Here is a 24,646-nt window from a genome sequence, read left to right as displayed (position 1 = left end):
GACTTAGAGGCCACGTCTGCGGAACGATGTCACAACCACAGCCAGCGACGCACGGTGACCGTCAGGGAAACCTCCTTCACTGAAGCCCTCAAAAGATCATAAAGAAGATCCGCAAGGAAGGCTAAACCGAACTCTAAGGCAGGCAAAACAGCCACAAGGTCCTCCGGAGAGGAGGCTTTCTGTACCCACGATAAGCATGCCCGCACCACATAGGAGTCACAAACTGAAGCTTGCAGGGAAAAGGCCGCTACTTCAAAGGGCAGCTTCAAGCAAGTCTCCAAACTTACGATCCTGAGGGTCCTTGAGCACCGTGCCACCATCCACAGGGAGAGTGGCTTTCTTAGTGACCGCTGTGATTAATGAATCCACCATAGGGACCTTCAGCAAGTCTAAGTCAGCAGCAGGCAGCGTGTAAAGACGCAACATAGTTCTAGCAACCTTAAGTGCACTGTCCTGCGTATCCCACTGCGCCGAAATAAGGATTTTCATGGCCTCAAGCACATGAAAGGAACGAGGTGGGCATTTGGTGCCATACATAATAGAGGGCACCGGACCTGTTCCCCCTGACGATTCAGGGGGTGAAATGGCCAAAACCTCAAAAGCCCTAATAATCAGGGAGGGAAGCTCTTCCCTGCGAAAAAGACGGGCAGCTGTCGGGTCATCCCCCTCCTCAGAAGACAGGGTGACCTCATCTGCCAAACCCAATGATTCTGAGGGAGAGTCCGGAGACAAACCCGGGCCATCTGTGTCAGATAGCTCCTTGAGATCCAAAATCTCTACCCGGGGACGTTTTGGCAGGAAAGACTGAGAAGCTGCAGCAACCGAAGTTTGCTAAGGAAGAGACGGGGCTGCCTGAAGAGAAGCTCCTGACTTCTTCAGAAGAAAGGCATTGTGCATTAATAAAACAAAATCCGGGAAAAAGGAACTGAAAGGGACTCCCCTGCTCCCTCTAAATTGCTTTCCTCCATTGGAGCCTGTGCCACAGAAGCGCACTGTGCCTCCTGTCTGTCAACTGCCACGTGCGGAGCTGGTTGCGCCTGAGAGGAAAAAATGGCGCCCGCCGACCTAACTGCCCCAAGGAAACAGCCGAAACTATCCCCTGCGTTTCCGACTCACTAGACGCTTGAGGGGAACCCCCGTCGCGCTGAACACCCGCTGTGGGTTGACGGCGGCATGACTCACACTCCCCCGATGCTGTTCTCCGGCCCCCACACCGGGAGCAGCGCTTAACCGCCTCAGAAGGCACTGACATGCTCCACAAACAGACTTGGCAGCCCGTCTAGCTCCTTCGTATGATTAAACAAAAACAAAGTCTCTGAAAGAGACGCTTACCTCTCAGGAGAGAAAGGCAACACCCGATCAGGCCCACAGCCCCGGGCGATGGAGGAAAGGTAGGGGGAGACTGGGAGGGACCTGGCACCACCAGGTGTACACCAGAAGCTACAAACAGCCACTCAACCCCTGACTCTGCTAAACTAGGCCCAAAAGACACCAGTAGCCAGATCAAAACAGAGCTGCACAGAGATGTCCGTCCACCTGCTAGATAGAGAGAATACTGAGGTTTACTTGGCTGCATAGGTCTACATATAGCAAACCTCGGAGGCTCTCCACCTGCTGGTAGAGGGACACAACCCACAAGTCTCTGGATTGATCTGTGGGACGCTATGGAATATGGTGTTAAACAATTATGTTAGCCACTTGACATGATAGGTTATCTTACTTGTCCATGAAGGACAGCTATTACAGGAGCAAAACCATAATTTCTTTGTATGTGGTTATATGCTTAATGTAAACAATAATTGTTCCCTCAGTTCACTGCAAGCCCCTTTGAGGCTGCTTTAAGTGGTATTAAGCGGGGTATAAATGTTCTGAATAAATAAATAAATAAAGACTTACAGAAATTTCAGCAGATCCTTGGTTGACAGGAAACTCTATTGTAGTAAGATTTCCCTGAAATAGTGGAATCTCTGTATTTTCTTCGATGCAGCTTTTAATTCTTGCTATTAGCTTGCCATCCAAATTTGTCCCAGCATTATTGTGGTATTTGTCCTTAAATTAAAAAAAAAATTTTTTTAATTATTCCATGTTGCTGGATAACCTATATCTTATGTGAACGCTATGAAACAAATGCGAGTGCCATTGCCTTTTCTTTTGGCATTTTGTTGATAGAAATTACTAGTGTGCTTACAGACTCCGGATCTACTTTGTTCATTCAAAGTTGCATATTGTTTGGAACCGTCATCTACCTTTGTACCACCATCACCACGAGACTCCTCAGGTAGGCATTTTCATGCCGAAACACAGCAGCTGTGTCAAGTCTATTCAGTTGTTCCAATAAAGATCACCCTTTGAACTTACGTCTACCTTGGTCTTTTGGAAGCGCCTATGTACCCTACTCCCTGGACTCTCTCACGCAAATTCATAAACACTATTTACAGCATTGAGACTTCATTATGCTGGTCTTTTAAAAACTCTCTCAATCTTTAACAATATTTTATTTAAAGTTTTTTTTAAATGTATTTTTCAGTTTAACAAAAAAAAAAAAATCACACCATTCACATTATTAAAGCATCCAAGAACTTATCACTTCAGCATGCTTCTGTTGCCACATGTTGTTTGATTCCATCCATGGCCTGTTCCTCTTGTTCCTATTATTTTATTGTAAACAATTTTTTATTGGTGATAACAAGAACAAAAGATAGCAACAATACAAAAACGTGAATAGCCATACAAAGATAATAATATCATTCTACAGGGACAGTACACTCACTGACAGAATATCACCAATTTTATGAAAACTAGGAATGTTGAAACAATGCATACTAAGCCAATGATAAAAGACATTCCAACAAATTATAACACAGAAGTTCAATAAGAATGCATATCAGACCCAAACCCACCTCCCATCCTCAACATGATGAAAGAAAACAACAATATTTGGCGATCTTAGACTACTCAGTAAACAAGAAAACAACCCAGAACCCCATTCTAAATCCCACACAGCATGAGAATAAGCTGAGGAAACAGCTTAAAAAAACAAAACAGATAACCAACAAAAAAGAGTGATGTGAAAAGCATAAAGTACCTACTTACCCCCCACCCCCACCCCCAAAAAAAAATTCAGGCTTTGATGGCCAAGAAAACCATGTGTGTCATGTCAGCCCTACATCCCAAAAAAATACCTGTAAATAAGAGAAAATGAGGGAGCAATGAGAAATAGTAAAACAAATAACGAATTAAACTACAGGCTCTCTGTGACAAAGACCGGAGGCAGACATTCTAAGTAGCTAAAAATAGCTTTTTCTGTTTAAAAGACTATCGAGCATGTCTCTGCTCAAGAAACATCAAGGCATGAAAACTCCTCCTTCAATGCCAAAAGGATGGAGCTTCATCATTGATCCACAATCCCAAAATAATAGGTTTACCCAACATTCTTGCCTTGCGGAGCAAGAGACAAGAAAATCAATTATGGTTACGAAAAGCTTCATATTTATCCAGGAGCAAGCCCGCTGGTGATACCAGGCTAGGATGACCAAACAGTGCCTCAAAATGTCCTGACATAGCCGTCCAGAAAAGACTACTTTCACATAGCTCCAAAAAGAATGGAAAAAATAAATAACACCCTGATGACACTTCTGATAGATAGGAGTATCCACACCTCCTGCGTTATATACTTGCTCTTGGTAAAATAAGCTTGATGCAACACACTGAAACTGACAGTCACGAAGCTCTGTGCTAAAAGAGACAGTTGGTATGCGTCGAATCAACTGGCCAATATCCAAAGAAACTATAGGTAATCCTAAACCTTGACACCTTCCAGTCTGGAGTTCCACCCTACCTAGAACTGGAGAAAGCTCTCACAATACCTGATGAAGACTCTGGTGTCTGTTTTAAAGTTGCATTCTTTAGAATTGTGTGTTGAATCTACATTGCTAGAGACTTAATTCAATCAATTTGGTTACATAGCATCTGGTGACTCATAGCTCTGGAGGAGGGGCAGTTTGTATAGATCTGTTTTGGTAAAAGAAAAAAAAAACAGAACTTAAGTTTACCTTGTGAGCTATGCTGGGCATTTTCAGACTTGGTTTGATTGGTAACTGAGGTTACCTGTGTCCTAGTCCCACCCTCCCACCCCTAGGTAAACTCCCTTTATATGGAGCAATCAAGGGACAAGTATCTTCATTACACTTAGTTGGTCAATCCTAATTCTTGTTCCTCCATGTCATACTTCACCTTTTCTCACTTGTGAATCACATCATTATGACCTTCATTCAATGCAATACAGGTTCTACTTTAATCCTAAGTCAAACTATCTGGAACCCTCATCCCCGTCCCTCATTCTTGGAGACTTTAACATACACGCTGATGACCCATCCGACTCTTATGCTTCTCAGTTCCTCACTCTGATCTCCTCCTTCAACCTCCTCCTACTACTACTACTATTTAACATTTCTAGAGCGCTACAAACCTCCAACTGAGCTCCACCACCCCTACTCACCAAACTGGCCTTTGTCTTGACCTCGTCCTTTCCTCTACCTGCTCACCCTCCAATTTCTGCGCCTCAGCTCTTCCTCTCTCAGACCATCACCTGATCACCTTCGCACTTCATCACCCTCCCCCTCAGTCCCGCCCAACACTAACCACTACTTCCAGGAATCTCCAGGCTGTCGACCCCCCCCCCCCCCCCACCACCCTATCCTCTAGTATCTCTAATCTCCTCCCTTCCATCATGTCCTCCGAGTCTGTTGACGAGGTCGTCTCCGCTTACAATGCCACTCTCTCCTCTGCTCTGGACACCCTTGCACCATCCATCTCTCGTCCCACAAGGCATACTAATCCCCAGCCCTGGCTGACCCCTTGCATCCGATACCTTCGCTCCTGCGCCCGATCGGATGAACGCCTCTGGAGGAAATCTCTCACCCATACCGATTTCATTCATTATAAATTCATGCTATCCTCCTTCCAGTCCTCCCGATTCCTTGCCAAACAGGACTATTACACCCAATTGACTAATTCTCTCAGCTCTAACCCTCGTCGTCTCTTCGCCACCCTTAACTCCCTTCTCAAAGTCCCCTCTGCTCCCACCCCCCCCCTCACTCTCTCCTCAATCGCTGGCTGACTACTTCCGCGACAAGGTGCAGAAGATCAACCTCAAATTCACCACCAAGCCACCTCCTCCTCTCCACCCTTTAACCCACTCCCTCAACCAACCAACCCAGGCCTCCTTCTCTTCTTTTCCTGATATCACCGAAGAGGAAACTGCCCACCTTCTTTCCTCCTCGAAATGCACCACCTGTTCCTCTGATCCCATCCCCACCAACTTACTTAACACCATCTCTCCTACTGTCACCCCCCACCATCTGTCATATCTTCAACCTCTCTCTCTCCACTGCAACTGTCCCTGACACCTTCAAGCATGCAGTAGTCACACCACTCCTCAAAAAACCATCTAGACCCTACCTGTCCCTCCAACTATGCCCCATTTCCCTCCTACCCTTCCTCTCCAAGATACTTGAACGTGCCGTTCACAGCCGTTGCCTTGACTTTCTCTCCTCTCATGCCATCCTTGATCTGCTTCAATCCGGCTTTCGCCCTCTACACTCGACAGAAACGGCACTATCTAAAGTCTGTAATGACCTGTTCCTTGCCAAATCCAAAGGTCACTACTCCATCCTCATCCTCCTCGACCTATCTGCCGCTTTTGACACTGTCAATCACAATTTACTTCTTGCCACACTGTCCTCTTTTGGGTCCCAGGGCTCTGTCCTCTCCTGGTTCTCTTCTTATCTCTCTCACCATCCTGGAGGTTGATGTAGGCCACTGCTGTCGTATTGTCGGAGAGCTTGGACTGCCCGTCCCTACAGGGTTGTCCAGAATGCCAGGAAGGCCTGGAGAACGGCCCTCAGTTTCAGTCGATGGATGGACCACCCCGCCTCCAAAGCCATCCACTGACCCTGAGCATAATGGTTGAGGCAATGATCTCCCCAGCGCAACAGGCTGGCATCCATGATCACAAACAGCCATTGAGGAGGAGCTAGCGGCATCCCCCGCCATTGGTTGTCATTAGAGAGCCACCAGTTCCTGCTGCATCTCGCAGCAGGAATCCAAGGCACACGCCGCTGGTACTCCATCGACATTGGAGACCAGTGATTCAGCGCCTCATGTGCGCCTGCGCCCATGGCACAACTTCCACAGTAGCCGCCATCAACCCGAGCACCTGAACATAATCCCAAGTCCTGGGCCCAGGTAACCACAACAACAGGCGCACCTGACTCTGGAGCTTGAGGTGCCTGCTGTTGGGAAGGCAGACACAGCCTAAGGCTGTGTCGAAGCACACTCCCAAATATTCGAGAACTATGAGGGGGTCAGATGACACTTGTGAAAATTGACGACCCATCCAACAGATTGCAGGACTTATTACCTGGGCAGTCGCCAGCCAACTTTTCCGTTCCGAGTCCGCCCAGATGAGCCAATTGTCTAGGTAAGGATGGATTCTGATTCCTTCTCTCCGCAGAAATGCGGCTACCACCACCATTACTTTGGAGAAAGTGCGAGGCATCGTGGCCAGGCCAAATGGTAAGGTGCAGTACTGAAAATGCCAGTCCAGAATCACAAAGTGAAAAAATCTCTGATGAGGAGGCCAAATTGGAATATGCAAATATGCCTCTTTGAGATCCAGCGACGTGAGGAACTCCTCCAACTGAACTGCCATTATGACGGAATGCAACGTTTCCATGCAGAAATGGCATACTTTCAGGGATTCGTTTACCTTGCGCAAGTCGAGCACCGGTCTGAAAGTCCCTATCTTTCGAAGAACTACGAAATAGATCGAGTACCGACCTGAATGAAGCTCAGATTGCAGAATGGGAACTACAGCCCTGTCCAGTAGCGACCGCAACGTGTCACTTACCGTCGCCCTCTTGACCACGGTGGCGCAACAAGATTCCAAAAAGGCGTCTCCTGTGGGTGCCACAAATTCCAATTTGTAGCTGTCTGATCAAATCTAGAACCCATTGGTCTGAAGTAACTTTGGACCACTCCTCAAGGAAAAGGGACAATCGACCGCCTACGCTGTGAACAGAAGAGTGGACCGGCACCCCATCATTGTGGCGGACCTTGGGCTCCTTGTCTCTGTCCGGAACTCGCGGACTGTTTGTCAGTACAAAATGAAGCCCGATGTGGAAAGCGAGAACACTGAAAAGAACCAGAGGCTCATCCGGGGCGGTATCGGCTGGTTTCCCAAAACTGAGGCTTTGAGGCGGGGCTCCGGACCGAAGACTTGGACTTATCTTCAGGAAGACGCTGGGATTTGGAATCTCCCAGATCCTTAACAATCTTCTCCAAAGTCCTCTCTGAACAACAGATTCCCCCGAAAGGGCAATTTTGCCAGATGCTGCTTAGAGGCTATATCTGCCAACCAATGCCAAAGCAACAGCAAATGCCTAGCCGTAACTGTCAAAGATATCTGCTTGGAAGACACCCTTACTAAGTCATAAAGGGCATCAGCCAAGAAGGCTAACGCTGACTCCACACAAGGAGTCAGGCAGAGAGGCGGAAGCTTTCGAGGGCTGCTCAACTGCTTGTTGCAGCCAAGAGAGACACGCCCTGGCCGCATTTGAACTGCATACGGCGGCCTGTAGCGCAAGGGCCAAGACCTCAAAGGAGCACTTCAGAGAAGCCTCCAAATGATTGTCCTACTTATTTTTCAATGCAATCCCTCCCTCCACAGGGAGTTTCACCTACTGGGTAAAGGTGAGCCATAGTCCTAGCCATTTTCAGGCTCCCATTTGAATCTGACCACTGAGCTGTGATAACCTCTTGTATGGCCTTGTGAACTGGGAAAGCCCGAGTAGGCTTTCTAGTACTGGCCATTTTGAGGTTAACAGAAGAGGCTGCAGTTACCTCTGGATCCTCAATATTTAAAGCCTCTAAGACATCAGAAATGAGCGAGGGGAGTTCATCACGATGAAAAATGTGTCCTGCTTTTCCTGTAGCATCTGCCCTTTCTCCAGATCTTCCTCCCTCAAAGCCTAGAAGATTCCCCCGAGCCCCCAAAGAGGGACTGGGGAGGGGAATGAGGTGCTATGGAGCCAGTTTCAGATACAGAAGAAACCCTTCTGCGCTTAAAGGTCGCGGGAGTAGGGGGCTGCATGGGCATACTGTGAACCTCCGGGAGAGCTCTCTTCATTAAAAAGGCACAGTGCATCAGTAAAATAAACTCTGGGGAAAAAAGTCTCCCTGTCTGCCCCCAAATCTCTTGTAGGGACCGTCCCCCGAGTGTCCCTCGCCGGCAAAACGACTTCAGGAAAAAAAGTAGCCCGCCTCACAAGCTCCCCTGCTTGAGGAGCCGATAGCTCTGCATCCACCGGCACTTCAAAGACGGCTCCGCCACCGAGCCCCGGAACATGGGAAAGGTCCAAGTCAGCAGACACCGACCCTTTATTTCTAAGCAGTTTGCGCTGCATACCACCGCTGCGGTCTGCCTCTTGCCGCAGCAGGAGCATCTTTTAACAGTTTCGGCTGCCATAGAAAACGAAGAGCAGGAGCCCAGGAAATGCCGTAGTGCACAGCGACACACTCACCCCTGCTTAGAGAGACATGCTGCCATGGTCACTGCCAGGAGCAGCCCAGTCAGGCACTCCAATGCCAAAAACCCAGTCCGGAGGAGTTTGGGTCTTGCCTGGAATGTCCCAGAAATGGAACCGCCGAGGAAGCCTTTTTTTTGTGTGTGAAGAAAGCTATCAGGCACACAGCACAGCACACCGTGGAATAGCTGGGAGATGGGGTGAGATGAGGTAAGGCACCTGCTGGAGATAGAGATATACTGAAGAGGGAAGGAGCTGGATGTACAGGGTCACTACCTTCTTTCAGTGTTCTGTATCTCCACCTGCTGGTAGGTAGATATAACCCACCAGTTCCTGGATTCATCTGCTGCTGAGGCAAAGGAAGGTATGTTACATTCAGGTACATTAGGTATTCATCTGAAGGGCTTACAATCTAAAATCCCTTTTCACAAAGCCGCGCTAGTGGCTGCTGGTGCGGTAACGCAGACACAGTCTATTCAAAGTGAAAGGCCTATATTGGCATTACCACGAGGCTTTGCAAAATGGGAGGGGGAAGAGGGGGGTAAGTTTGTTTCTGAGGCAATGAACGGTTGAGTGACTTGTTCAGTCATAAGGGAGCCACAGTGGGATCTGAACTGGGCTTACCTCATTCTCAGCCTGCTGCTCTAACCACTAAGCAACTCCTCCAATCCTCAAAGTCCTTTTTAGCAAATAGTACCACCCACCTACCAATTTAATCTACTCTATAATTGCCATATAATGTGTACCCATCACACTGTCTCATTGGTTTTCCTCCTTCCACCAGTTTAATCAATGCTATTCATTCTCTCTCATCTTATTTTCAGACTTCTAGCACATGCCTGAAGACATTTCAAAGTATGTTTTTTGTTTGTATCTACAACTGATTAACAATTAACAGGGATAATCTGGAATTTTTAGTCTCTGTCTCTCTTTATTTAAATAGTCACCACTTCAGGGGTATAGATGTCCCTTCAGGGTTTTTATTATTTACCAAATGTAAACTAGTAACCCCTTCTATTATATAACTTATACAGTGTATCTTTCTAAATAACTCTACTTCTCCAATCACCAATCGTTTTTTAAATGTATTTTTTCTCTTGCATTCAAAACATTTCTAGACTGACTAGCAGCCATATACAATGCTTTCCTTATGGTACATCATTGCACTCCACCTCTTACTTATCTTGTATGATGTTTTACTTCGAGTGTAATAAATCTACCCTCTTCTATATCTGGTTCTTTTGTATATTATGCATATACTCCCAAAATTGTACAGCTACTTATCTTAATATTTGACAGAGTGTTCCCACTCTCTAGAAATGCTCTCAGTCACTTTAAATTGTGCAGTGCTATAAATCAAAAAAATTTTTTGGAGTTCACTAAACCAGTTCCCGGTTATCATCCATCGTTGGTGCCTTACATGCGAGCATGTTTCGCCGTAGCGTCTTCAGGGGAACACCATTCTATTTAAAGCCAGCTGGGAGATTTTTTTTTTTTGCAACTTCTCTGTTGGGGTGCCCTAATTACCCTGTTTCATTAGTATCATTTGAATATACCTCATTTTGAATCCTGTGCTCCTCAGTAACGGCTTTCTCCCATCATCTAGTTTAAAATTTGCTTTCCCCCCAATTTTTAAAAGTTAGTGCTAACAGCATGGTTCTGCCCTGGAAAAGATGGAGCCCACATTTTGGAAAAGGCTTCTCCCCCCCCCCCCCCCCGACCTTCCTTTGAATGTTACCCAGTTCCTAACAAATATAAAGCCATTTTCTCATCCATATATTGAGACTGCTTTCCTCTGAGATCCTGCATGTGAAACAGGGATATTTATGAAAATCCTATCCTGGAGGCTCTGGATTTCAACTCTGTACCTGAAAACCTGAACTTGGCTTCCAGAACCTTGTACTACTATTTATTTCTATAGCCCAATTAGATATATACAACACTAAACACAAATTTGTAAGAGAAAACCTGCTCAACTGAGTTTACAATCTATTTTAGACAAATGGGAGAAATAACAGATTAGGGAGTTTCATTTATTACGGGAATGATTGAAACAACATGGCTACTAAACGGGAGAATAAGGGTTAAAATTTAAAAGCAGCCTTAAAAAGGTTGTTTTGTAGCCTGGATTTGAATAGGGCCAAAGAAAAAGCATGGTGTACTAAGGAAGCAAGAGCAAGATGGAAGAAACACAGTCTGGTTTGCCAGTGGAGGGTAAGGAGACAGATAAGAGTGACTTACTTGAAGAACAGAGTTCATAAGAAAAGATAGAGGAGAGATACTGAGGAACTGCAGAATGAATGTAGGACAATAAGATGTCTGAACTCCAAGTGGAAAGGATAAGAAGCCAACAGAACAGGTACTGGGGCCGATTCTATTTAATATATTTGTGAGAGACCTTACTGAAGGGTTAGAAGGAAAATTTTGCCTTTTTGTGAATGACATGAAGATAGCCAATAGAGTGGATACCCTGGAGGGAGTAGAAGCTAGAAGAGATCTCCAAATGTTGGAAGAACGGTCAAGGGTCTGGCAGTTACAACATAATGCCCAGAAGTGCAGAGTGATGTACTTGGGGTTCAAAAATCCAAAAGACATGTACCAGATAGGAGGGGAGAAATTGGTAAGCTTGGCTCAGGAGAGGGATCTTGGGGTGATGGTGTCTGAAGATCTCAAGGTGAGGAAACAATGCGAAAAGGCAGTGGCCGTGGCCAGAAGGATAGAGAGGGGTATAACTAGCAGAAGAAAGGAGGTATTCATGCCCCTCTACAAGTTGTTGGTGAGGTCCCACTTGGGAGTACTGTATTCAGTTTTGGAGGCCGTATCTTGCTAAGGATGTAAAAAGACTTGAAGTGGTTCAGAGAAAAGCAATGAAAACAGTATGGGGTTTGCGTAGCAAGATGTATGAGGAGAGACTTACTGACCTGAACAAGTATACCCTGGAGGAAAAGGAGAAACAGGGGTAAGATATAGACATTAAAATATCTGAAAGGTATTAATCCGCAAACAACCATTTTCCAGATATAGGAAGGCAGTAGAACTAGAGGACATGAACTAAAGTTGAAAGGGGGCCGACTCAGGAATAATGTCAGGAAGTATTTTTTCACCAAGAGGGAGGCAGATTACTGGAATGCCCTCCTGCGGGAGGTGGTGGAGATGCAAATGGTAACAAAATTCAAAAATTTGTGGGATAAACACAAAGGAATTCTGTTTAGAAGGAATGGATCGAAAGAAGTGTAGTGGAGGTTAGGTAGCAACACCAGTAACTGGGAAACAAAGTCAGTACTGGGCTGACTTCTATGGTCTGTACTCTGATCGTGGCTGAATAGATTTGGATGGGCTGGAATAGAGCTGTTCAGAGGCTTCGATGACAACTTCAGAAATTTTAGAACAGGGATAGTGCCGGCCAGACTTCTATGGTCTAAGCCCTGAAAATGGCAAGGACAAATCAAGATCTTACATATGAAGTATCACATACCATATGTAATGAGTTTATCTTGCTGGACAGACTGGAAGGACTGTGCAGGTCTTTATGTGCCATCATCTACTATGTTACAATAAAATGACTTAAGGAGTTATTTGAATGTAGCAACAATGTCAGTAGATAAGTCATGCAACAGAATTCTGAATAGATTGAAGAGGGGAGAGAGACATGGTTAAGTGGGTCCCCTGGGAGAAGCAGGTTGAAGAGTCTAAGCAAGAGGTGACGAGAATGTGGATAAGGGTTCTTGTAGTTTATTTATAAAGAAAGGGATTCATTTTGGTTATGTGATAGAGAAAGAAACAACAGATTCTAGCAGTATGTTAGATATGTGAGGAGAAAGAGAGAGTAGTCAAGGGTGACCCCAAGGTTATGAACTGAACAGAAAAGGATGATGACAGTGCTATCCACAGAAATAGAGAATGGGACTAGAGGAGAGAAGAGGTGGATTTAGGGGGAAAGATAAGAAGCTCAATCTTGCCTGTATTCAGTTTCAGATGGCCATTCTTGTCTGTGTTCAGTTTCAGATGACAGTGGGACAAGCAGACTGAAATGAGGGCCTGATTCTTGGTGAAATTTCAGATATGGGAGGTAGATCAGGGAGTCATCAGTGTAAAAATGGTACTGAAAACCACAGGAGGCGATCAGACCACAAAGTATAGAGACAGGTGGGAAGAAGTAACATGACAGAGCCCTGGGGCACACTGACTGATTACATTGAATAAGAATCTACCAGAGCATACACTAAAAGTGTGATGGAAGAGATAAGAAGAAAACCAAGATAAAAAACCAAGAACATAATAATAGCCATACTGGGTCAGACCAATGGCCCATCTAGCTCAGTATCTTGTTTCCAACAGTGGCCAATCCAGGTCATAGGTACCTGGCAGAAACCCAAACAGCAGCAACATTCCAGGCCACCAACGGCTTCCCATGTCTGTCTCAAAAGCAGACTATGGACTTTTCCTCCAGGAACTTGTCTAATCCTTTTTTAAACCCAGAAAAGCTAACTGCTGTTACCACATCTTCTGACAATGAGGTCCAGAGTTTAACTATTTTTTGAGTGAATAAATATTTCCTCCTATTTGATTAAAAAGTATTTACATGTAACTTAATTGAATGTCCCCTAGCCTTTGTACTTTTTGAGTAAAAAATTAATTCACTTCTACTACATCTCTCAGAGCCCCCAAATCCAATCGAGGACAGTATATCAAGGAGTAGATAGTGATCCACAGCATCAAAAGCTGCAGATAGGTCAAACAGGATAAGGATTGAGTAAACACCTTTGGATCTAGCCAGGAACAGGCCACTGAAGACTTTGACAAGGGCTGTTTCAGTAGAATGAAGAGGGTGAAAGCCAGACTAGAGAAGATTAAGAATAGCTTGAGACTAAAGAAAGTCAAGACAATGGTGCAATGAGGAGAATGTTCAAGGAGCCTTGATACCAAAGGGAGATGGGATGATAGTTGTAAGGGTAGGTAAGGTCCAGTGAAGAATTTTGAGGACTGAAAAACTTACAGCATGCTTGAAGCTATCTGGAACTGCTGTAGTTGAGAAGTGACAGACTGAGAACATAACAGATGGAAGAGGATGACAGCAGGAGAGAGGAAGCTGAGTAGATGGTTGGGAATGGGATCAGAGAAACAGGCAGAGAATCTGGAGGAGAAGAGATGTATAGTTTCCTCCTCTGTGATTTTAGATAAGAAGAAAGTGTGGTAGGGGTTGAACACAGGATGTGAGAATGAAGTGGGGAGACAGAGTGACGCGATAGAGAACTCAAGATTCTTGTGAAAGTTATCACGGAATTACTTAGTTATAGTCTGGAAAGAAAGTAAATGGGGGTTAGAAGTAGAGGCACTTTGAGGAGGGAGCTCAGTGTGGCAAGACAATGGTGAGGGATAGAGTCAAGAGTTTGTCAAATCGATATAGCACTTCTATCTGGCAAGAGCAGTAGCTGACTGAAAAGTCAGCAGGAATTTGAAATGCATGAAGCCAGTATGGGTGTGAAATTTTAGCCAAAGGTGTTCTTCAAAGCAGACATAGGAAGCAAAAAAAAAAAACAAATCCCTTACAGTTTTTTGCAGTTTTCTCAGCAACTGCTTTGAATTTCAATGAGAAATTTTACTTACTTAGTCATCATACTTATCTATTACCATTAAACAGCATTTAATTATCTTAAGCTATTGTTGACGTTACTGACACCTTAGCGTTACTACCTAGTGATTTTTGCACATTAAAAATGTTTGAGCTAAAACACAGTAAAACAACATCATTCAAACAATACAATTAACAATGTTTTAGTATTTTGCAGTCACTGTGAATGCTCAAAGTGTCCACTCCCAGCTTCAGTCGCTTTGGGAAGTCCTTAACAGCCTTGTCGATTGGCCCCTGTGCCAGGCTATCCCAGATCATCTGCTGACATGTAAAACCTCTGACCAACTCGAAGATAATCATATATGTGTACTCAGTGCAAAAGACTTGGTAGCCTCCCTGTTGCTGCATTTTAATTTGATTGAGTTGTTAGCTATTAAAATAGCATATAGACAAGAGACCCCCACAGATATGCAATGGCAGTACAAGTGGTATATGAAGTTCAATAAACATAATAAATAGGACATAACAGCATTTCAAACAATTCTTAGACAAACTCTGGAGGAAGGAAATCAGAGCAAATGAAAAGAAAATACAGTAGAAAAACCAAAACAAATATTGAAGCATGGATGTTCAAGTATGTGAAATATTTGTAGTCTATTAGGTGTTGTTGGTTGTTTGTCAATGATCTGCAAAAGGATTACAGTTAATCTATGTATTAGTCACTTGCAGATGTAAATACCTAATTGACTTTACCTTTGGAAAATGTTCTGTTAGTATTTCAAATCTAGTGACATTTACAGGAAGTGGGTGCATGGTATGCCTTATGGCAGACACCCTCTCGTTTTTTATTTGTGGAATGAGTGCAGTGCTGTGCGAGCTTGAATCTATATGCATCACAGTATCTTCTGGGAGAAGTATATAGATGAGCCTTCTGGTCCTCTGCTGATGGAAGGAGTGTGGGGCTGTGGACGTTGGAGCCTAAAAGGGTCGTGATGTCCTTTGGATTCCTCTGCTAGGCCTGCTGAGCATATACAGAGGAGCCTTCTCATACAATAATCCAAAGTAATGTGGGTCCGCTTTGGGTAAAATTGCAGTACTGTCTCTGACTGAACCTCATCCAAAGCACATCTGGGGTACTTATACCTTAGCATCTTATTGGGGGGTATGAAACCCCCTCCCCCAACCTCATGAGAATCAGGAAAAGGAGGTGGAATGGAAAAAGCAAAGAAAGGCAGGCAGAGACTCAAGGGTAACTGCAAGAATAGACACCTAATGTCTGGTGAACACAGGAGCATAAAAAGCTGTGATGACTTAAGCCACTGCCCTGCCATGGACTAAGGGTACCCCACTAGCCCCAAGCATCCTCCGCCAAAATGGAAGCCAGTGCACCTTCTGAACCAGCCTATGTCAGCGTGGGAAGACTAAGAACCTTTTACTCTCAAGATTATGAACTAATAAAATGGCCAACATTTCTGCCGTGCCACCCCTGCCTCTGCAGAGTTCTCTCATTGATTGGGCCTGCACGTGGGAGTGTAACAGGAGGGACAAGATGCACTTGCATCCAGGAATGCTGGTCCTGCTTCTCCCTGGGGCTAAATTGCAGAGACTACCCACTAGTGCAGATGCACCGGAGAGTGCTTAGCCTAGCCTCTGCCACCACATACTATCCATCTTTCTGGGCAGTCCCCCATCTCCCATCTTTCGAACAAGTGACTCATAGTTACCCTGCCTCATGCAGCCTGAGTGTGAGATCTCTCCCAGTCAGTGTCCATACAACTATTCTTTTTCTCTTACTTTTTTCACTTACTTTACTGTCTTAGAGCAATGCCTTATATCAAGACAATCATAGCTGCTTCTGTGAGATCTACACCAGGCAAGTATCCTAGTGGTGCTGTAGGAGGAGGAACAGAAACAAGGCCCATCCCCTGAGGGCTTCTTTAACTTCTGGCCTCACCGACACACCAATATCCTCATGCGTCTGCTTCACTACTATCTACTGGAGACAGAATCCTGGAGTACTGCTGACTGCAAGGTTACCTTATATAGGGTGAAATCTGTAATGAGGGGAGCATAATCCATGTGGACTGGTCTAGCCAGAACAAATAGGAAGTTATCCTTTTCTTTAAACTGACAAATACCTAGTGTATACCAACACTGCTCATCACTATAGTATTAATGCATAAAAAGCATTACCACAATCCTGAAGCATAAATTCTTGACCAGGGTCCGAGAGGCAATGTTTTGAACGTTGGAAACAGCTGGGGTAGCAGGTTGAGGATCTGGAATCATCTTTACTGGCTTACTTGGCATGACAGTAATTACAATCTTTAAAAAAAGTTTTAAAAAATAGGGTTAGCTGATATTGTAGATCAATAATAATAAATGACATATACAACAAATTCAAATGTAAATTTGTGCAAGCCTTTACACACATAGTTGATATTATGGACCCTTGTCCTGTGAAACTGATGAACAGGTTACCAATACAGCTGATAAAGAGAGGCTTATATCTCTAATAAAGGTAAAGGGGCTATGGGTTTGATATACTGCCTGTGGTACAACCAAAGCATTTTTTTTTTAAATTAGGATTTATTTACTTTGAAAGAATTCATCCAAGGTGGTGTACAGTAAGAATAAATCAAACATAAGCAATAGACAATTACAGCAGTAAAAATATTTAATACAAAGTATGACACAGTACACTACTTACAATGTCAACTCAATATGTAATATAACATTTTAATAGCGTAGGGTATAAGCAAAGACGGAACATATAGATAGGTAAGAGAGTAAGAGGAGTTAGAAAATAAAGGGGCTAATTTAAAGAAAGTTGCACATTATATGCAGGTACTTTCTTTGTCCTTAGTGGGCTCACAATCTAAGGAGCCTGTTTACCAAAGGGCAGTAAGACTAGTGCTGGCTTGGAGCGTGGCAAATTGGCCCGGTGGTAGTTCCAAGTCTCCTGTGCGCCGTTTCTAGTGCTAGAAAATACCTTTTTATTTTCTAGCACCGAGGGAGGGGAGGGGATGTCCAGCGGTAATCAGACAGCACACGATTGCTGCTGGAGCCCTCGCCACCTTCTAGTGTGGGAACACCTGCAGTGCAGTCCCAGACTGGATATAACTACTGAATGTGCTGAGCAGCAGTGCTTCCCCCACCACCCAACATAATCTTTCCCCACCCTGATCCCAAGCCACAACACAAGACTTGGCCTTCCCCAAGCCAGAACAGTGACCCCCATTCCCAACTCACATTGCTCCCCAGTAGCCCCCCCCCCCCCCCGAGCCCCCTAGTCCAACCACAGCTGCTGCCATAACAGGTCCGCCCCTGTCACAGACACTCTGCCCCCACTTCCTTACTCTCCACCTCCCAGGATCTACCCTGGGGTCTGGAAAACTGGTATGTCACCTGCAGCAGCAGTGGTCGCTCTCTGCTGTCACCCAGGTCAGTGCCTCCTTCAGAATGGCCTTCTGGCAGTAGTCTTGGGGTTTCTGTGCTAGGGGGGTGGGCCTGTTATAGCAGCAGCTGGAGTTCAGTGGGAGAGAGCTTGGTGGACTTGTGAGATGGGCTTCTGTGGGGGCTGGATGAGAGTTGTGGGGTTGGGGGTCTGGCCTGGTGTGGGCTGGGTCTTGTGTTAGGGCTTGGGGTTAGGATGTCAGCTTGGGAGGGGAATCAAGCGAATCACCTTTGCAGCCTGCTGCTGGACTCTGCTGGTAGCACAGCTGCACATATCACTTCCTCTTGAAGTGGCAGTAAATGCAGCTGCGTTATCAGCAATCCTGATAGCTACAGCATGGAAATGACCCGTGAGCTAGCTGTCCTAGCCAGTCACACCTTCACCTGTCTATGTCATGCCCAGATCCATCCCACTCCTGCTTTAGGCAGTCAATGCTGTGTTTTTAGTGCAAAAACTCCCTTTTTAGTGCAGTAGATTTCTGTCTACCGTGCTGAAAACACCTGTTAGCTGCTTAATGCAGCTTAGTAAAAGGGCCCCTAAGAAAACTAATTTTAACTCCTCTTCTATAAAGATTACCAAATATTGAAACGTACTTACATTTTTATAACAGACTAGTAAAACTATTTTCTGACAGACATTTGAATATATAAAAACTTGTAGAAAGTATTTCCTTACTGTAGATGACACACAATAGTACAAATGAGAAACATACCTGTTGGCTGACGAGCACAACTGTTTTGTCAAATACAAACTGGATGCTGTACTTCCCTGCGTGATCTGGAATAATTTTATCTCTACATTTAATAAGAAAAAGAGTTATGTCAGAAAATCTAAACAAGGATAACTCACATTCATTCACTGCATCAATAACTTAATTTAATTCACACATCCCCCAAGAAAAGAAAAGTTAATGTGCAAAACTTGAACCCAAGTTATGAATGACTTTCCTTCACAGCTGCGAGGGAAAATGTTGTTCCCTAAATTCAAAACCGGCTTAACTCTTTTTTGTAAACTTTGGCATGCCCCTCATAATTACTTTTTGGCTGGTAGATTGAGTGACCAGTGGCCTGGAGTATTCTTTTATGTTTGTTTCATAGAATTTGCATGCTTTTGAATGTCTGATGTCTCTTTCCTATCTGTTATATGGCTTTCCTCTCAATGAATTGTTTGTAGATTTTATATTGTACACCACTCAGATATGCAATGGCAGTACAAGCTGTATATCAAGTTCAATAAATGAATGAATGAAGTTATTTATTTTTTAAACATTTGCCTATCTATTTTGAAGATGATACACTAAGGGGGGGGGGGGGGTCTTTACTAAGCTGCATCAAGCAGCTAGTGTGAGCTATACTGCAGGTCCTGCACTAAATGCTATTGTGCGTTAAAACCAATAGCACGGTGACAAATCTGCGCTAGCTGCCCAATGTGCAATACAAGTAGGTCAGAGGAGTGGCTGGTTATGACAACTAGTGTGTGAGTTGGGACTGCAAATTAGCTGTCATGACTGTTGATAGCAAGGCTGTACACAGCCTGAGTGGTCCAAGTACTCAGCCCTGCCCTAGACATCCATTTCCACCCTCCAGACAGCCCCCAAATCTCATTAACAGATCCCCCACCCCCCAAAATGATCTAACAGATAAACTCCTTCATCGAACCAAATCCCTGCACACAAGATGTCAAAGACACCCTCCTCTTACCCCCTCAAGGCCCTCCATCCACTCCTGGGGCTTACCTGAAGGCGATACTTGGTAGTCTAGTGGGCTGGGATGGGGGCAGTCCCCCTCGGCTACAGGGGAACAAAATGGCTATCATAACTCCTAGAGGTAGCCTTGCAGTACTACTTTTGGGGGCATCCATCCATATAAGGAGACAATAAGGATGCCGAGTGGTAGCCATTTTGTTTCCCAGAGCTGGATGTGGCACGATCTGAGATCAAGCAAAAAGACTAACCTCCCTGTTTACTAATCCGTGCTAGCAGCTGCCATGAACTAATGCTGACACAGCCCATTCACTGAATGGGCAGTGTCGGCATTACTGCATGGCTTAGTAAACAGGGGAGTAAATGAGAGATTAAATAGGCCTGGATTTCCTTATTGTTCCATAATTTATCTGTTTCTATTTAACAGCCAGCTTGGCTCATGTACAGGACAAAGAAGATAGTGAAGTCCACATGTAGTATCTTGCAGCATATGCAAGTTATTTAAGATCATCAATGGATAAAAGAAAAATTATAGTATGTATATATTATAACACTGATAACCCATCTGACTCATACACTTCTCAATTCCTCACCCTAACCTCCTCCTTCAACCTCCAACTGAGCTCCACCACCCCTACTCACAAATCTGGTCACTGTCTTGATCTCGTCCTCTCTTCTACCTGCACGCCCTCTAATCTCTGCGTCTCCGCTCTTCCCATTTCTGACCATCACCTGATCACATTCACACTTCATCACCCTCCCCCTCAGTCCCACCCAACCCTAACTACTACCTCCAGGAATCTCCAGGCAGTTGACCCCCCCACCTTATCCGCTAGTATCTCTGGCCTTCTCCCGTCCATCACGTCCTCCGAGTCCGTCGACAAGGCTGTCTCCAACTACAATGCCACTCTCTCCTCCTCCCTTGACACCCTTGCACCGTCTGTTTCCCGTCCCACTAGGCGCACTAATCCCCAGCCCTGGCTTAACCCTTGCACCCGTTATCTTCGCTCCTGCTCCCGATCGGCTGAACGCCTATGGAGGAAATCTCGCACCCATACTGACTTCATTCACTACAAATTCATGCTATCCTCTTTCCAGTCCTCCCTATTCCTCGCCAAACAGGACTACTACACTCACTTGACTAATTCCCTCACCTCTAACCCTCGTCGTCTCTTCGCCACCCTCAACTCCCCTCCTCAAAGTGCCCTCCGCTCCCACCCCCCCTTCACTCTCTCCTCAATCACTGGCTGACTACTTCCGCGACAAGGTCCAGAAGATCAACCTCGAATTCACCACTAAACCTTCTCCTCTCCTTCATCCTATCTCCCACTCCCTCAACAAATCAACCCAGGCCTCCTTCTCCTCTTTTCCTGATATCACCGAAGAGAAAACCGCCCATCTTCTCTCCTCCTCGAAATGCACCACCTGTTCCTCAGACCCCATCCCCACCAACTTACTTACCACCATCTCTCCCACTATCACCCCTCCCATCTGTCATATCCTCAACCTCTCTCTCTCCACCGCAACTGTCCCTGACACCTTCAAGCATGCTGTTGTCACACCTCTCCTCAAAAAACCTTCACTTGACCCTACTTGTCCCTCCAACTACCGCCCCATCTCCCTCTTACCCTTACTCTCCAAAATACTTGAACGCGCCGTCCACAGCCGTTGCATTGATTTTCTCGCCTCTCATACCATCCTCGATCCGCTTCAATCTGGCTTTCGCCCACTTCACTCGACAGAAACGGCATTATCCAAAGTCTGTAATGACCTGTTCCTCGCCAAATCCAAAGGTCATTACTCCATCCTCATTCTCCTCGACCTATCCGCCGATTTTGACACTGTCAATCACAACTTACTTCTTGATACACTGTCCTCTTTTGGGTTCCAGGGCTCTGTCCTCTCCTGGTTCTCCTCTTATCTCTCCCATCGTACCTTCAGAGTACACTCTCATGGTTCTTCCTCCACACCAATCCCGCTCTGTGTTGGAGTCCCTCAGGGTTCTGTCCTTGGACCCCTTCTTTTCTCTATCTACACCTCTTCCCTGGGCTCCCTGATCTCGTCTCATGGCTTCCAGTATCATCTCGATGCTGACGACACCCAGCTTTATCTCTCCACACCTGACATCACTGCGGAAACCCAGGCCAAAGTTTCGGCCTGCTTATCCGAAATTGCTGCATGGATGTCCAACCGCCACCTGAAACTGAACATGGCCAAGACCGAACTTCTTGTCTTCCCACCCAAACCCACTTCCCTTCTATCTCCACTCTCTATTTTGGTTGATAACACCCTCATCGTTCCCGTCTCATCTGCCCGCAACCTCGGTGTCATCTTCGACTCCTCCCTCTCCTTCTCTGCGCATATCCAACATAGCCAAGACCTGTCGCTTCTTCCTCTATAACATTAGCAAAATCCGCCCTTTCCTCTCTGAGCACACCACCTGAACTCTCATCCACGCTCTCGTTACCTCTCGCCTTGACTACTGCAACCTACTCCTCACTGGTCTCCCACTTAGCCACCTATCCCCCCTTCAATCCGTTCAGAACTCTGCTGCACGTCTTATCTTCCGCGTGAACCAATACACTCATATCACCCCTCTCCTCAAGTCACTTCATTGGCTTCCGATCAGGTACCGCATTCAATTCAAGCTTCTGCTACTAACCTACAAATGCACTCGATCTGCAGCCCCTCCTTACCTCTCAACCCTCATCTCCCCTTACGTTCCTACCCGTAACCTCCGCTCTCAAGACAAATCCCTCCTTTCAGAACCCTTCTCCACCACTGCCAACTCCAGGCTCCGCCCTTTCTGTCTCGCCTCACCCAACGCGTGGAACAAACTCCCTGAGGCCATACGCCAGGCCCCCTCCCTGCCCATCTTCAAATCTCTGCTTAAAGCCCACCTCTTCAACGTCGCCTTCGGCACCTAACCTCTACACCTCTACCCAGGAAATCTTGACTGCCCAACTTGACATTTCGTTCTTTAGATTGTAAGCTCCTTTGAGCAGGGACCGTCCTTCTTTGTTTTATTTTGTACAGCGCTGCGTAACCCTAGTAGCGCTCTAGAAATGTTAAGTAGTAGTAGTAGTAGTACTACCACATACAAGTTTCTCTAATAGGATAGCTAGCACTCACCTTTGGGAGCTGCAAATAGATTAGATTTTTAGCCTGTCCACAAAGAATTTCCATGATGCATATTTGCATATTTGTTTACCCATATTTTGGATACATTTATGTATGTTGATTATTCTGAAAATCAGATCTATTTGTGGCTTCTGAAGACCAGATTTGGTCAACACACATTACTTGGCTTAACGACATGTCTTTGCTATACAATATACAGTATAATTTTGTTACTGTACGATGACAAAAATAAGTATAGAAGTCAACATTATAGTTATAAAATTAGTCATTCCAACAAAGTTATAATAAAGGGGTAATCTTGCTGCAATGATAACTTATGAGATTTGGGCTGGGCAACTTTTTAAATAGTTTCAATAAGGTATATTGCATTAAACAAAAAATGACCTATTTCCACTGTTATGCATTTAAAAAACATATACAATATATTTAATTTTAGAGACACATCTGGAAGCAATTTTAAAAATGGAACTGTGCTGAGAAAAAAAAAGCACAGACAATAGACACGATTAGTTCAGTCCAACTGCTCCAAATTTGCTTTGATAGAAAATCTATTATGGTCTGCAGCTTGATTTATAACACTGCACTATATAAAACAGAACAGTTGAAAATTTTTTAAAATATATGACTTTACATTTGTTCTTATAGTACACAGACATCTCAAGAAGTTCTATGTGGATTACAAGTTAAGAAGTCCATTACAAATCATGGAGAATTTAATAACGTAAAAATAATACCTAAAACTCTTTAAGATGCCAAAAATTTCTTAAATAAAAAGATTTTAAAAGTTTCCTAAACAAATAGTAGCCATTTAGAGTCTGAATTTGACCTTTTAAGATATCTAATTGTTTACAACATCCATATGAATTATCAAAAGCAAGATGGAGAACATCTACTGATAAAGGTGATGAAAGCCACCCTCACTCATCCTAATTTTTTTAATGTGGGAATGAATAGTTTTAAATTGTTACAATAAATTTTCTTTGGATGTATAGAACTTAAGGATAGAAAGAAAAAAAAAAACCCAAAACAAAACAAAAAGGGGATTTTAGATCCTGAAAGCTAAAACAAAATGTGGTGTTAGTCCAATAAGAAGGTATCACATTATATTGTTTGTTTCTATTTATCAACCCCTAGTTCTACACATTCAAGTGGACTAATATGGCAACCATATACTTTTCTTGCACATTGTTTGAAAACTAGCTTCCTTAATTCTACAGTATTGTTAATAGAATAGAACCTTTTGGAATACCTGAAATAAAAGAAGCCTTCTTTATCAGTTCTACTGCAATTCAGTTTGGCAGCCTGAAAAAGGGAAAACAATTAGACGTACCACATATAAAATAAAATACAGGTCTTACCAAATTCTTTTTAGACCTAGGAACCAGCCTAAAATCATAGGATTCAGTGACTGAGGACTCCTACAAACTCTTACCATCTCATCAAAACTGAAAGGAGGGAGGAAGGTATAGAAAAGTACGCCAACCCTCCTTTAGGGCCTGATTTACTAAGATTGTTTTTCACCATAGAGACAGAATGGGGAAACAATCATAGTCTCACTCATTCTTTCCCACCTCTTTCCTGCAGCTGTTGCCATTTGCTGGTACCTCTTGATAGGTAAAGCAAAGTAGCAATTATCTAAGGCAGCTATTACTATATAGTATGTGTATCTCTCTTTCTGTCTCTTACCTTATCCCTAGCAACCTCCACTTCTCATTCTCTCTCTTATCACCCTACCCAAGTTGTATCTTTCTCAATCCTCTACCCACCTTCATCCCAAAAATATCCTCTCAGCCCTGCCACCCTAGCATCTTACAATCTCCTTTCTTCAGCCTCATCCCTAGTAGTCTTAACTCTCTACCCCTCAGCCAGCTACCCTCCTGATCAACATCCACACCCCAAGAAAGCTATCTGCAGCCAACTTAAGCCAGTGCACTCTTAGACAGACTACAACCAGTTATCCATGCTCCCTCATCTTGCAGCCATTATTGAAACAAATATTTCCTTTGTGTAGCATATGGCTCAATGAGTTTAAACTACATGGCATTTGAATTCCTAGTGGTCTCATAAGACTTGAGATCATGTGACCAGTGCTGGATTTTGGACAGCGCTTGGCTAAGACTCACTGAGAGGCATGCTGTGCCAAGTAGGCAGGTAGGAAGCAGTTGTTCCTGCAGGGGCCATGAAATTGT

The 24,646-nt window shown here is 44.6% G+C and overlaps 1 protein-coding gene across 2 annotated transcripts in view; it reads right to left on the bottom strand.

The window, feature by feature from the left end:
- SMCHD1 (structural maintenance of chromosomes flexible hinge domain containing 1) overlaps positions 1 to 24,646 on the bottom strand; it is a 735,404-nt gene that overhangs the window by 219,723 nt on the left and 491,035 nt on the right. For both annotated transcript variants that reach the window (XM_030213010.1, XM_030213015.1), the window contains exons 34-37: positions 23,707 to 23,759; positions 18,327 to 18,408; positions 16,351 to 16,482; positions 1,897 to 2,049 (exon numbers count right to left, since the gene is read on the bottom strand). In XM_030213010.1, the coding sequence (XP_030068870.1) occupies positions 1,897 to 2,049; positions 16,351 to 16,482; positions 18,327 to 18,408; positions 23,707 to 23,759 (420 nt within the window). The remainder of the gene's footprint in view (positions 1 to 1,896; positions 2,050 to 16,350; positions 16,483 to 18,326; positions 18,409 to 23,706; positions 23,760 to 24,646) is intronic.

This window comes from Microcaecilia unicolor, chromosome 1 (assembly GCF_901765095.1).
Source record: "Microcaecilia unicolor chromosome 1, aMicUni1.1, whole genome shotgun sequence".
Classification (NCBI taxonomy): Eukaryota; Metazoa; Chordata; class Amphibia; order Gymnophiona; family Siphonopidae; genus Microcaecilia; species Microcaecilia unicolor.
The sequence above is the reverse complement of the archived record's forward strand: the minus strand, read 5'-3'. Positions and strand labels throughout refer to the sequence as shown.